Source organism: Heterobasidion irregulare (assembly GCF_000320585.1).
Source record: "Heterobasidion irregulare TC 32-1 unplaced genomic scaffold scaffold_11, whole genome shotgun sequence".
NCBI lineage: Eukaryota > Fungi > Basidiomycota > Agaricomycetes > Russulales > Bondarzewiaceae > Heterobasidion > Heterobasidion irregulare.
In genome coordinates this window covers 953791-967181 of record NW_009258207.1, presented here as the reverse complement: position 1 = coordinate 967181, position 13391 = coordinate 953791, and the positions used below count along the sequence as shown (strand labels likewise).

Sequence of the window (13391 nt, the reverse complement as noted above, 5' to 3'; positions counted from 1 at the left end):
AGGAGAGGCCTCGCCGGCTCATCATTGCCCAAGACGACGTTCCACTCTGTGCTACTCCCTCTGGCATGCGGCTAGGATAGTGCGTTTTCTCGAGCTCGTCGTGTGGCCGAGGGGGCGCGGAGACGCTAGGAGAGAGACCGCCCGTACGCGTCCTCGCCCCGTCGCGCAAGTGGCGTATTTGCGGGACAGGTGCGTGTCCGCTTTTGGTAACCGCATGCCCATATGCGGCATTTCTCGACTTGTGAGGGTCGGACGTGGTTTGGATCCCAATGCCATCCGTGTCGAGCCATCCTGCACCCGATGTCATCGGACAAAGGACACGTCCAGGACATGACGCTTGCAACGGCTTCCTCGACCGCTGCCCGTCAGACTACTGCCGCGATGGAGCATCATGCGACATACTGCTGTCCGTTGGTGCGCTAGAGCCTTTCCTCAGGATGGTGAAGCCTCGTCTAGGCGTTCTCGTTACAGTCGCTCCTTACCCGACCAGCGGCAATAGGCTTCCAGGAAGGTAAGCTTTCAAGGCAAGTGCACGCCCTATAGCAGGCGAATGGGAAGCCCGTTCTGGATGTAATGCGATTCTAAGGTTCAACTTGGTGAAGTCGTGTCTTCCTGCTTCGTCGGCGGACTCCTCGGCGTCCGAGGTATAAAATGTCTCAACCACCACACCGCGATTCTCCTGACTCCCGCTAGCCTCCACTGTCGTTCGTTGAACACACCCGCCCCTTAGGCCACACCCACTGTCACTATGTTTGCTCGCATCACCATCGTCTCTGCCGTTCTCGGCCTTGCTGTTCTGACACTGGCCATCCCAAGCCCTTCAGGCTGGTCTGATCAATCTCTAACAGCCGAGTGCAACACTGGCGGCGTTCAGTGCTGCAACACAATTGAGAGCGTAAGTGTCCACCCGTGTCGCGGGACGAAGTTAGTCTGACGTCTAAGCATCAGTCGGAGTCGGAGAGCGTGAGCAGCGTGCTCGCCCAGCAGGGCTTCATTCTCCAAGGGCAAAATATCCCTATCGGGCTTAACTGCGACACTTTCGCCACCGATAGTGTGGGCTCCAATTGTGCCACTCAGCCTGTGTGCTGCGACAAAACTTTGGTGGTGAGTAGCACCTTTCTGTCTGTTGACCACGTTTGCGCTCCGTACATTGACTCCCCGCTATCTAGGGCGGTTTCGGGATCAACTGTAACCCTATCAACTTCGTCCTCTGAGCGGTGGAGTGGTCACTCAGAAGAAATCGGTCGATACAGACACAGTTTCTTTCACACAAGCACTATATTGTAATACACACCTGTCTTTACCCTTTCGCCTTGGACTGTCTGCAGGGGCGCGCTTTCTGGCTCGCCGGCAAGCCTTGGCCTCGCTCACGTTGAGAGTACCGGAGTGGCTCGAACCTGACACTCCACGGCACGCAGCCATCAGCCGGAAGGGATGACAAGGTGCATGGAAGACGCTTTCCATGACGATCCGTCCGTTCATATTTGGTAAATCGAGCATCGAAGCAACATGTCACTGCCTTGGTGAAGTTTACTTCGCTGTTAGACGCTGACATATGCTCGTACTCTAGATAGAAACTTCGCGCTCACGAGTCCCCGAATCGCTCAGGGGATGCACCAACGGTGCTAGTTGGCATTGCAACTGTCTCCCGTAGGACTAGAATCCATCCACAAGGAGGAATTGAGACATTCCAGCGCCAGTCTCCTTGACGGTGAGGATGGGTTGTGCATTCAACGCCTCCGCTGTATAAAAGGTGGTCCTCCATGGGCCATTCTTTCTCTGTTCATACAACGAACGCACTCACCCCTCCGCCCCACCGATACCCAGTCGTTCACTCTCGCCATGTTTGCCCGCCTTTCTCTGCTCTCCGTCCTCGGCCTTGTCCTCGTCGCTGCGGCCCACCCCTCCCCCTCCACCAAACGCACTGGACAGTGCAATACCGGTAAACTGAACTGCTGCGATACGGTCGGAAAGGTATGCACGCCCCTTTGCCTCCTTGGTCCCTCTCGCTAACCCTCCTGCCTTTGTCAGTCCGACGACCCCAGCATCAGCAAGCAGCTCGGGCTGCTTGGTGTCGTCCTTCAAGGACTCAGTGTTCCCGTCGGCCTCAGCTGCGACCCGATCGACCTCATCGGCGTCGGCGACGGCTCCAACTGCGCTCAGCAGCCAGCCTGCTGCACAGGCGACGTTCAAAACGTGAGTGCTTGCTTCCGCCTACCGCGTCTATCCGGTCTAACCCGGCCTCTCTCCTCACAGGGCCTCGTCAACCTGGGGTGCACCCCCATCAATGCCGGCCTGTGAGAGCGTCGAGTCGCTGAGGCCGCTGGGTACTTTCGTTCTTTGTATGTTGTGGAAAGCGGAAAAGGCCGGTGAGGCGGAGCGGGTGCTGCGTCGACCGTCTCTCGTTACATCGTCGTTCGTTTTTTTTTTCTTGGATCCAGCTTTCCGTAGTTTTCTTGTTCAACTTTTGTTGGTGGGCCTTTGGCATAATCACTACACGGACACTGTGTGCCGCTATCGCTGCTCATAAGTGTGGGGTGCGACTGGATTTCGACAGCAGCCGGTTATTATTGAACGGCACTATTACAATGTCAGAGATCAATGGCAAACAAAAATCTATTTGTTGAGACTTGATTCCGATACGGGGAATCGAACCCCGAGCTGCCGCGATCAAAGGAATGAAAGGCGGCAATGTTAGCCGTTACACCATATCGGATTGGGTTGTATCCATAAGCGATAAATGACATGGCTACCAACGCACGACGATGGTGAGGCAGGATCAATTGGATTCACAGAATGCTGCGACATGTGATCTCGAGAACCTAATCAAAAGCTCCTGTATACATATGCCTTCTCGGTGTGTAAAATTTAAACCTATAGTAGTAAAAATAGCCTCCCAATAGATTAACGCCAAATCATGATCTAGACGACAAGGCATACGTTCAAACAGCAGGATTCCAGGTGATTTCATCTCATTGAAGATAGAGTGGACATGATCAGAGTGGTCTCACCATGTCGAAACTTTGGGCAAGCGGGATAGGCTGGGCACACAATGGAAGATTGTGACGCCCTCGAAACATAACACATGAAAGGCCAACCTATGGGATCGTGCCCGCGAATGGTGGAACATCACAGCACCGAGTGCGATGCGAAATATAGCCTCTGCTCGAAACGTCGCGGCGCGGTGCCATCAGCGAAGCGACCATGCGCGTACGAAGCAAAGCTCGCACGCGTGCAGGGTGATTGGATCAAGTGTGAGAGGAGGGAGAGGCGCTGGCGACGATGCATACGGACGTGGAGTGAGAAACCGCGACCTGCTCTGCCGGGGGGCCGCTCGTCTCGAGATGGAAGATGGCGAGAGTATCGGCGGCGGCTGGCGTCACCGATCAAAGGGAGGCGCGATCTATGAAGGAGGGACGCGTGCTACCGCGCGTCACTGGCGGATTGGCTGAAACGAACCAGCGCGATTCAGCGCGTCACAAACAGAAGAAAGACGAGGGGCTGTGCCGCCTTGAGGCCCGGCTCCAGCCTAGAGGTCGCACATGTTGTGCATGTTATAATTAGCGTGAGCGCCCCAGAGCCTGAAGAGGCGGCAGACCCACTCGCAGAGGATCAGCGGGAGAATGACCCGGAATGAAGATCCCAAATGGAGCTACTCGCAGCTCGGAGTCAGAAGCTGATGCGCGCATGATGAGGCGTTCGAGAGATGTTCGAGTCGAGGAGGGAGCGGGCCCACGTATGCACGAGTGCTGGGTGGGGCTCATCTCGGAGCAGAGATGGGCTGTGGGGTGCGCGATGACGCGCTGGGCCAATAGATCGCCCATAGAGGAGGAGCACCTACCGAACTGCGGGTAAATTGATTATTGCTGCCATCGCATATCCGTCGGTTGAAACGCACGCAACTCGAGCAGCTCAAGGAGGGAACATGTTGTGTTCCATATCTGAGAAGGGTGATCGCGAACGCAGGTTTACGACTTCCTCAAATTTGGAAACTTGTATGCAAAGTACCCACTCACATTCCTCTCGAGTTTCAGTCGATCCACAATGAACCTCGGTAAGACATGCTCGAGCAATCAAACCCCGTCGTCGCGCCGCACATGCACGTGGATGGACGAGATCATGGCCAGGCCTCCAGCCACCGCGAACTCCGCAAAACAGATGACGGAGCCCCAGCCTCAGCAACGATCTGTTGCTGCCAGCTCAATCCACCGTGGCTTTGCCCAGATTCGCCGAACAGCGCACTCCAGATGATCAAGCTCAAGTCCGGGGCGCACCGGACTGAGACTGGTCGATTGGCTACAGTCGACAGCAACTGACATGGCGGAGCACATTCCATCAATCGCAGGATCGAGCTTAGCAGGTACTTGCTGGTGCTCGTTGCGTCGCTCGGGCGAAGCGTTGCCGGACACGTCGCGGCTGTGCGCCTGCGGGAGGCGAAGGCATCGAGCCGGACGGCGTGCGCAATGGAGATGTCGAGGTAAGATCTCTGAGCGACTATCGCCGATCTGCCCGAGCCAGCTGCGTCCCCGCTCGACATGGGCTTGCAGCTGCAACACGGCGCGGGTCTCCACCCATAGCAGCCCAGCCAAGTCCCTCGTTGGCAGTCTGGAGCCGGAGACGGCCATTCGCGGTGCGCGTGGGCCCCTCTCGTCGCACACTCTCTGTCCCCAGGCAGGAGCAAGCCTTGCTTTCCCGAGCGGATCTAGATGTGCGCAGGCGCTCCCCCGCTCAGCTGTTCGCGAGCAGTGCTCTGCTTGACCCGATATGCCGATCTCTCTGCTTCACGCCATGTCGAAGGCAATCGGGCCCTCTTCGCAGGGTCTGCAACTGCCGTCACCTCTCCCGGCACGTCCGGCTACTCACTGTCACGATATGGCCAGCTGCCCAACGACATTGCCCCAGATTGCTCCACGCCCTCCGACGTTCCTGGCTCAAAACCTCCTGTCGACTGCCAGCCATACAGTACATGTGATGTGTAGCAACATACAACACCTCGCGCGGGCTGTCTCCCGATCTTGCCGACGCCCTGTGATGTGGTGATGGCCCGACCCCGCCTTGGTATGTACCTCGCGCCATTATCCACTATTGCTGCCGACCCGCCTGCCAGGTCTTCCATTCATCTGGTGTGCGTCGGCATTCGCAGTGAACCCTGACACGTTCACGTAAATCCGTCACGGTCTGCTCCTCTCGCGCGCCCTGCTTGGCCTCGACAGATACCGCACAGCTCAGCTGAGCTCGGCCAGTACGACACGACACGCCACGACGCGCCACGAGACGGTCTCGGGCTCCCCTCGGCCAGCCAAGTGCATCCAGCACGCGCATCGGACGCATTCTCTCGCTACATATTTCCGTGATTGGCGCGCTCGCTCGGTCGCGACGTCCACGGAGCCCTGGCGAGCGGCCAACTCCAACTCCAACTCGAAGGGGCCCGATCCCGATATCCTGTCGCCGCGATGCGAGAAGCGTGTATCCGCGCCCGCCTGGCCGTGCTTGCTCCCCGAATCGTAATACAAGGACGACAAGGCTGCACCGCATCGCCGCCCCGGCTCCTTTGTTTCGAGGGCGAGCCACCCGCGGGTCCGCCCGTCCATGCATGTGTAGTATGTCCATTGTAATGAGATGCACCCACAGGGGTCCTCATGTCGCGGACCCGAGCGAACTCGAATTCGAACACTTGCATCAACAAAGCGTTCCCATTCTCGGACGGCTCGCGCGAATCCGCCGCTTATGTACACGCACATGTATACTGCTGTAATGAGGATTCGCGTGAGACGCGCACGCGCATGCGCACACGGCGCATCGCGCATCTGCGATCTCATCGATAGTACCGACGCGGCTTCTAGCTGGTGCTTTGCCCCCCTGGCGTGCACGATGGCGTGGACATCGCCGCGGTGAGGAATGGGAATGGGGGGTGTATGCGTTCTGTGAGAGAGCGAGAGTGAGAGAACGGCGACCGTGGGGGTTCCTCTGGATCCCCGAGGCGCGCGCTGGCCATGCAGCGAGCACACAGCACGCCAGAAGCAGCGCGCCGAGCGACGTGCTTTGTCCTCGCGCGATGCTTGCGAATCATGGACGCTCCGAAGCTCAAGCGGGCTGTCGTAAGTGCCAAAACGGCCGTCAACGTCTGCGAATTCGATTCCGGAACGAAGCGACGCTAACTGCTATCCTCATCCGGCAACGCGCTTCCCTCGCACACACACACACACACACGCACGCACACATACTCTCTCTCTCTCTCGAAAGCGCACGCGCACTTCCGCATGCGCTGGATCCCGACATCGGTCGGCATACGTGCGACAGCGAGGCGCGCGCCACGCGCCGGCCGAGGATTCGCCGACACCCCGACTCCCGATTCCCGAGCGTGGCGCGGCGCAGAGCAGCGCTGTGCTGTGCGCTGTGCGCCGAGAAAATGGAGGGCGGTGCGTGCCAGTGCGTGCCGCAGCACCGGCCGCCAGCCGCCCTCGCCCCGCGCCCGCGTGAGACGGATCAGCCTCCCGTTCCTCCGGCCGCACGGCCAGAGATCGACAGCTTATCCAAAGGCAAGGCAGGTACGGGCTGGTACAAGCCTCCGTTCGGCGCGTCCCTGTCGATCCACGACGTACGCACGCACGCACGCCCGTCGTGCTCGCAGGCGTCGCGACGTCGCGGGTGCGACATGCACGGCGACGCAGGCGCGCGTTGTCCAGGGTCGCGCGGCGATCCGTGCTCGTCGTTGCATGGACGCGCGCACGGACGCCGTCGCACGGAGACGGGGCGGAACGGCGGGGCGGGCCCAAGGGAGCCGCCGAGCCGCAGAGGCGCGCGGCGCGGTTCGGAAGACGTACACGCGGCGCGACTGGAACAGCGCGCGCGCGCGCGAGCCGGTGCAGATGGCATCTGGCGCGCGCTCCCACCTGCTCCGTTGCCTGGGAGCCGGGGCGCCACGAGTGCGCGCGGGAATAGAATGGAGAAGCAACTTGGGTGGGGATGGGGCTGGATGGGGATGGGGATGGGGAGTCAAATCCGGATGCGGATTGCGCTGTGCTTGGCTCGCAGGTAGGCTGGGCCTGCGTGCAACTCCACCGCTGGGCACCGAGAAGCTGATGGCCCGATCATAGGACCGGCGTGGTGCGGCGTGCGTGCGTGCGTCGAGGTTCGATTCGGTGCGCGCGCGACGCCTGCGAGGCGCTACTCGGCGGGCGCGAGCCTCAGGACATGCAAGAGTCCCTAAGCATGGACTCGTGAGCGAGCAGCGCAGGCGCCGACGCAGGCTATCGCCGAGGGCATCGAAACGAGCCAGGGCGGCCGACGAGGGCGAGGCGTCTAATCACCGCGACCCTGGGGCGCTGCAAATAGGTCGGTGAGTAAGTAGCAGCAGGAGCAGGAAGCGTTCGGGGTTGTTCCGCGGTGTTCCACGTCTGTTCCATGGCGCGATTGTGAGGCAGGTCATGCGGCGGCGGTGGGAGGAATGAGCAAGCGCTGATGCCGCACGTGTGCGTCGCGCGCGACGACGGGGGCGAGCGACGGGGGACCGAGGAAAAAAGAGGGACACACTGGGACATACCGGGATCTACAGCACAGCGCACGGGCGTACACAGCCACGAACGCATGGCGGCGGCATGGCGAGGGCGATTGGCAATTCGAACCAGCTCGCGGTCGCGGCGAGAGCCCCTGATCGGATCAGGATCAGGATCGAGATCGCGCGCCGCGTGCGTCCCGTCGACCGGCACCCCGGGTGAACGTGCGCGCGAGAGGGGCGCTCCATGCCGAGCGGCGAGCGGCGAGCGCCTAACTGCACGGGCCCTCGTGCGAGCCCCACCGACTCTCGACGCCTTGCGCCCGAGGCTCGCGTCTGCTCAGCTGGCCTCGGTCCTGTCATGGCGAAACGTCTGCGCACGCACCTGGACCCCTCGCCCGAACGCAGTTGTGCTGCGCTGATCCGGGCTGGGTGCACACAAGTCCGATGCGCTGCTGCTGCTGATCGCGATCACGCCCAGCAGGTGACCGGCCACCCGTGCGCTAGTGGTACCTAGTCTCCGCCCTACGCAGAAGATAGTCGTTCGAGTACGCCGGTGGTGCTGATGCGCGTCGCCTGATGGGCTCGACGAGTCGAGCTCGCGGCAGCGCGGCGTCGCGCACGGCAACGCGCGATGCATCTCCATACTGTGTAACAGTAGGTCTCCCTCCATCGCCCGTCGTTCCGCGCTGCCGGCCACGCGCGCCCTCCGGACCAACCATCCGCACTGTCCGTCGTCCGTCCGTCCGTCCGTCCGTTCCCGCAACAAGCGGGCGTCTACCGTCTAACGGCTGAGCATCACCAGCAACCATGGCCGTTCCGCGTCCGTTCCGCCCACCACGCCTCCGCCTCCCGAGTCCCGATCAACACAGCCGCCGCGAAGCAGGGCCCGCTCGCCCGCGCGCGACGAGATCACCGCCAGATTCTCCTCCATCCTCGGAATCTGTCGCGCTGCCCGTTGCCTGATTTCCGGCGATGGATCTCTAGCCCCCTCAGCGTCTCGGACGCACCGAACCGCACCGCACCGCACCGCACGGCGCTGCGGCGCGGGCGCGTGCGGGGGGAAGAGCCGCGTGATCAGCGCAGTGGCGACGGCGACGGCGACGGCGGGGGCGGCTGCTCCGAATGCGCCAAACATACTCCTCGCTGTCGGTCGGCTGGTCGACGCGCCCACGTCCACCGTCCACCACAGGAAGCTAATATAACACAGCTTCGGCGAGGACGATCGGCGGGACGCGCGCGATCCGTCCGTCTGTGCAGATAATGTGCAGATCCGCGTTTTCCTTGACAGGGCACCAGGCTGGCACGGCACGAGGGCCGTACACATCGCGCGCGCGCGCGCGCGTGCGTGCGGTGATAGCTGCTAGCGCGCGCGTTGTGGGCGCGCGCGGACGGTGCTACGCGACGACGCGCCGCGCGCGCAGGTGCGTCCGTCCCCTCCAAACGCGGTAATAGCGCCAGACGCGCGATCCGCGCGCCCCGATCGCCTCCTCGCAGCTCCTCGCGCGCGGCGGGCCTCGCGATACCCACCACCCACCACCCACCACCCACCACCCACCACCCACCACTACAGCGAGCGACCGTCGAAGCGAACCGCGAGCCGAGTCGAGTCGACCCGCCGCCCGCGTCTGCGTCTGCATCTGCGCCTGCAGAATTTGCAAAGGGCGCACAGGCACCGTGATGCGACGATAACGGCGGACGGCGGCCAGCGGTGGGCCGAGCGCGGTGAGGAGTGCCCGCGGCGCTGCGAGCTCGCTTTTCTGGCTGCTGTTTATGGGGTCGGATGGGGTCGGCGATGCGGACGTCGTGGGCGGGCGGCGCACGATCGGCGTCGTCGACTGCACTCCTGGCCGCAGGGGCGGCGGTTGCGGTGCGGTGCGGTTGCGGTGCCGCGGGGCGCGCGCGACGGGAGGGGACGCGCATCGGGACGCGTGATCGCTGTTGTTGGCGCGATGACACGCGGTCGTCGAGGCTCGAGATCGCGTGGTGTGTGGCCCTAGCCCTGCTGTCGAGATGGCGGCTCGCGTGCTCACGAACGGACGGGCGGACGGTAGCAAGAGACGGCTCGAGTCTCGCGCATCACGCGTAGCGTAGCGAGTGGGCCGTGGCTACGGTCGGGCAGCCCCGCCCCACCACCACTAGCACAACACTGTACTGTACTGTACTGTACTGGTCCTGAAGGCCTGACCTGCTACTTGGCTGTATAGCGCAGGCTTCGCCCTGGCCGCACCGGGGTGCTGATGGATAGCACATGCGTGCTCACGCGTGGACGGGACTCGGACTCGAGCTCGGGCTCGGACTCGGGCTCGGACTCGGGCTCGGAGGCGCACGGGCGCACGGACGGCGGGCGGCGCTGTGCATCTCCGCGCTCGCTCGGGGGGCGCTGGGATTCGCGACAGGGGGCGCGGCCGAGGCCCGACGGGCGACGGGCGATGGACTGATTGGGGCGGGGCACGCACGCACGCACGCACGCGATCGCGGGCGGACGACGCCGCCGCTGCATTGCTATTTCGATCATGGTACATATATGTAGTCTATCATTGAATGCTAGTACGGACGGTGCTACGTGTGTGCTACGACGACGGTCGAGGACGCAGCGAGCGACCGTGAGAGGCGAAGAAAAAAGGGGGGGTCGCAAGGCGCGGTGCACGAATGGGAGGGGGCGGAGAGGGGCGGCCCTCTCTTTCTCGTGCATATGAACGCAGAGGCGGACGGGCGTGGGAACATGGGCGGGGCGGGGCGGGGCGGGGCACGGGGGATGGAGATCGGGGCCGAGGGTCGGACGGGGATCGGACTGCGGATGGGGAATGCAGACTGGGGCGCGGGCGGGCGGCGGGAGAGGGTATAGGCGGGGGAGGGGGGGCGGCGGTGACGATGAGGGTCGGGGACGTGCGGCGGGGAATGGAGGGGGACGTGCGTGCGGTTCAGATTAGCTTTGGAAGGGGCGGGGCGCCAATGGGTGTTCGACGGGGTGTCCGGGGAACGGGCAGGGCGGGGCTGGGATTGGGGGAGCGGAGATGGCTGGGGAGAGAGAGGGGCGTGGCAGGCGCTGGAGCGTGGGTGGCCAGGGCGGTGGACGGGGGCGGGGGCTGCCGGGAGAGGGGGAGAGGGCAGTTCTCCGGGGCAGAAGGGTGCCGGAGCGATGCAGGCTCGCGGTGCGCGGGGGACGGCGATGGCGACGTCGTGGTGTGTGCGCGTGTTTGGCCGCGATCGGACCGGGGAGGAGCGAGCTGACCGCAGTGGCGGGTCGACGGACGGGCGTGGTTCGCGGTTCGGCTATATAGGCGCGACCTCCCTCCTCCATCTCCTCCATCTCCTCCTCCTCCTCCTCCTCACCCATCTCCATCTCCTCCTCCTCGACCCCCATGCCCGCCTCGTCCCAGCCCATCGCCCTCCCTTCCAACGTCCAGGACATCGCAATGGCCTCTGGCTCTTACAACGGCAACAACGGCTCCTTCAACCCCGCCTCCTACACCCGCGCCTTCTTTGGCTCCCCCCTCTCCTGGCGCCCGGGCTCTTTCGGCAGCCACTTTTACCCTGGCTCCTCCCCCGGTCAGTTGCTCGGCCCTCTCGAGTGAGTCCCCCCCTCTACCTTCCCCCTCTCCCGACATCCCCCGCTCACCCGTCATCCACCCCCCATCGCTCCAGCCCCAACGACTTTCGCTCCGGCAAGATCTCCTCGTCGATAGAGAGCGACCGCGGCTCTCTCATCCACGCCCTCGGCGCCCTCGAGCGCGAGGAGGAATTCGTGAGTCCCCCCTCTCTCTCCCACCGTCCCTGCTCCCCCTCGTTGCTAAGCGATTCTCCCCGAACTAGTGCCGTAATTACACATGTTGCGGCCTCAATCTCACCGACCTCCACGCCCTCGTCGAACACTTCGAGGAGTGCCACGTCGTCGTCGTCGACCCCTACAACACCGCTCCCGCTCCACCCTCCTCCCCGAGGCAGGCCCCCTATTTCTCACAGGACGCCCTCGCAGCCCTCGCCGCACAGCACCACGCCCAGCAGCACCTCGGCTCCTTTGACCCAGACGACATGGAGCTCGACCTCGACTCGAGTCCCTCCTCCTCGAGCGCGTCCTCCCCCCCGCAGACCCCTATCTCCACCCCGCTCGCCTCGTACATACCCTCCTACGCCTTTTCCCAGCCAGGCTCCGCCTGCCCCTCCCCGGTCTCGGCCTTTGACACCACCTCGGTGCTCCCCTCCCGCGCGGGCGGCTCCCCGCTCGCCCCCTTCCCGCCGGCCCACCGTGCCCCCGTCCGTGCCGCGGAGGACGCCTTTAATGCGTACTCTGGCTACCAGGACTACTCCGCGGGCATGCCCGGCACCGTCCCCTCCCCCAAGGGCATGCGCTCCAGCGTCCTCGCCGACGACCGCTCCATGTCCGAGCCCGGAAGCCCTTACGGCTGCCTCCCCCCCGCGCTCCTCTTCAGCACGAGCACCACGCCTGCAAACACCCCCTCCACCTCTCGCGTGCCCTCGCCCTCGAACGGCGCCGCCTCGTACCTCCCTCTCTCCGCGCACGCCTCCACCTCCGCCTCTGCGTCCAACTCGGGTACCTCGACGCCCGCCTCGGCGATCACCCCGCGCGCGAGCACGACGCTCTCGCGGCCTTCTTCGTCGCTGCTGCTCTCCAAGCCGTTCCGCTGCCCCAAGCCGAACTGCAGCAAGTCGTACAAGCAGGCGAACGGGCTCAAGTATCACATGACGCACGGCTCGTGCAACTTTGCGCCGCCGAAGGACCTCGAGGCGCTCCAGGCGCTGCTCGCGGAGAAGGGCGTCGGTGTCGGCGCGGACGGCGCCACGCGCGGCGCGCAGATGAGCGAGGGCGAGATGCGCGAGGTCGAGCGCGAGGCGGAGCGCCGCCTGCGCCCGTTCGCGTGCGGCGTCGGCGACTGCCAGCGCAGGTACAAGAACATGAACGGTCTCCGTGAGTCGCCGCCACCCCTTCGTCCTCTTTACCGACCCCCATACTCACACGCTCGCTCGCGATCCAACAGGCTACCACTACCAGCACTCGGGCGACCACGGCGCGACGGGGCTCAAGCTGCTCGCCTCGGGGCAGCACGAGTGCCTCGTGCACACCAAGTCCGCCAACGCATCGCGGCACTCGACGCCCACCGCGTCCGCCGCTGCCCACGCGCACGCGCAGCAGCAACAGCAGCATCGGACCGCGACCGCGCCCACGACGCCCGTAGGCGCCGGCTCGCAGTCGCCCGCGCCGTGGCAGAGCCAGTACCCGGCCGCCGCCGCGTTCCAGCAGGCGCAGCTGCAGTTGCAGCAGCAGCAGCAGAGGGAGCAGCAGCAGCAGCAGCAACAGCAGAGGGGCCAGCAGCAGCAGCAGCAGCAGCAGCAGTATCAGCAGTACCGCCCCCCGCAGCAGCAGCAGCAGCAACAGGTTGTTGTGCAGCAGGGGATGTATATGGGCAATATGCAGGCGTGAGTCGCCTCGCTGCGCCTCGCGGGCCCCGGTCGCCCGTCGTTCTTGGTCGTTGGTCCTTGATCGTTTGTTCGTCGCGTGTTCGTGGTCATTCGTGGTCGTCTGTTGTTCTTTAATTGCTCGTGCTCGGTCCTGGTCTCGGTCGTATCCGGCCACGGCCATCGTCTTCGGTCATGTACTCGGTTGTTGTACGTTGGACGGCGTCCCTGGATGGGATAGTCTGGTCTGGTCGACCGCCTCGGTCTCCTGTTCGTGGTCGTGGATAATTACTCTTAATCCCCCTCCTCACTTAATAACCACCGTCTCTGTTCCCCCCATCTCGCCTCTTCCCTCCTCCCCATCTCGTCTCGTCTCGCCTCGTATCTTCCTTCTTTCGGAATCTCTCGATCGATCGTTCCCTCGTCCATCACCACCAAAAGTTTATCAACGCGCCCCTCACATCGTCGGGGGTCGCAG

The 13391-nt window shown here is 63.6% G+C and overlaps 8 protein-coding genes across 8 annotated transcripts; 4 read left to right on the top strand and 4 right to left on the bottom strand.

The window, feature by feature from the left end:
• The first annotated feature begins 30 nt into the window (after positions 1–30).
• HETIRDRAFT_156763 (hydrophobin-like protein) lies at positions 31–1308 on the top strand. The gene is made up of 3 exons (XM_009553223.1): positions 31–895; positions 949–1104; positions 1170–1308. Exons 1-3 carry the CDS (start codon positions 749–751, stop codon positions 1212–1214), a joined length of 348 nt encoding a protein of 115 aa, XP_009551518.1. The 5' UTR covers positions 31–748; the 3' UTR covers positions 1215–1308.
• Positions 1309–1797: 489 nt separating this feature from the next.
• On the top strand, positions 1798–2526 carry HETIRDRAFT_156762 (hydrophobin-like protein). Its single transcript, XM_009553222.1, has 3 exons — positions 1798–1974; positions 2032–2196; positions 2257–2526. The coding sequence occupies exons 1-3, from the start codon at positions 1843–1845 to the stop codon at positions 2299–2301; spliced, it is 342 nt and encodes a 113-aa protein (XP_009551517.1). The 5' UTR covers positions 1798–1842; the 3' UTR covers positions 2302–2526.
• A 403-nt stretch (positions 2527–2929) lies between these two features.
• Positions 2930–3545, bottom strand: HETIRDRAFT_148112 (uncharacterized protein). The gene has a single exon (XM_009553221.1). The coding sequence runs from the start codon at positions 3286–3288 to the stop codon at positions 3130–3132; it is 159 nt and encodes a 52-aa protein (XP_009551516.1). The 5' UTR covers positions 3289–3545; the 3' UTR covers positions 2930–3129.
• A 630-nt stretch (positions 3546–4175) lies between these two features.
• Positions 4176–5610, bottom strand: HETIRDRAFT_430013 (uncharacterized protein; the record flags this gene model as incomplete). Its single annotated transcript, XM_009553220.1, has 4 exons — positions 4176–4702; positions 4864–4948; positions 4988–5100; positions 5163–5610. The coding sequence occupies 4 exons, from the start codon at positions 5608–5610 to the stop codon at positions 4176–4178; spliced, it is 1173 nt and encodes a 390-aa protein (XP_009551515.1).
• Positions 5611–6055: 445 nt separating this feature from the next.
• Positions 6056–7224, top strand: HETIRDRAFT_455144 (uncharacterized protein; the record flags this gene model as incomplete). The annotated part of the gene is made up of 2 exons (XM_009553219.1): positions 6056–7035; positions 7098–7224. 2 exons carry the CDS (start codon positions 6056–6058, stop codon positions 7222–7224), a joined length of 1107 nt encoding a protein of 368 aa, XP_009551514.1.
• A 201-nt stretch (positions 7225–7425) lies between these two features.
• Positions 7426–10013, bottom strand: HETIRDRAFT_455143 (uncharacterized protein; the record flags this gene model as incomplete). Its single annotated transcript, XM_009553218.1, has 6 exons — positions 7426–7532; positions 7586–7811; positions 7881–8279; positions 8334–8747; positions 8819–9566; positions 9691–10013. The coding sequence occupies 6 exons, from the start codon at positions 10011–10013 to the stop codon at positions 7426–7428; spliced, it is 2217 nt and encodes a 738-aa protein (XP_009551513.1).
• A 44-nt stretch (positions 10014–10057) lies between these two features.
• HETIRDRAFT_455142 (uncharacterized protein) lies at positions 10058–10883 on the bottom strand (the record flags this gene model as incomplete). Its single annotated transcript, XM_009553217.1, has 2 exons — positions 10058–10725; positions 10787–10883. The coding sequence occupies 2 exons, from the start codon at positions 10881–10883 to the stop codon at positions 10058–10060; spliced, it is 765 nt and encodes a 254-aa protein (XP_009551512.1).
• Positions 10884–10914: 31 nt separating this feature from the next.
• Positions 10915–12938, top strand: HETIRDRAFT_455141 (uncharacterized protein; the record flags this gene model as incomplete). Its single annotated transcript, XM_009553216.1, has 4 exons — positions 10915–11069; positions 11144–11243; positions 11312–12425; positions 12496–12938. 4 exons carry the CDS (start codon positions 10915–10917, stop codon positions 12936–12938), a joined length of 1812 nt encoding a protein of 603 aa, XP_009551511.1.
• Between the last annotated feature and the right edge of the window lie 453 nt (positions 12939–13391).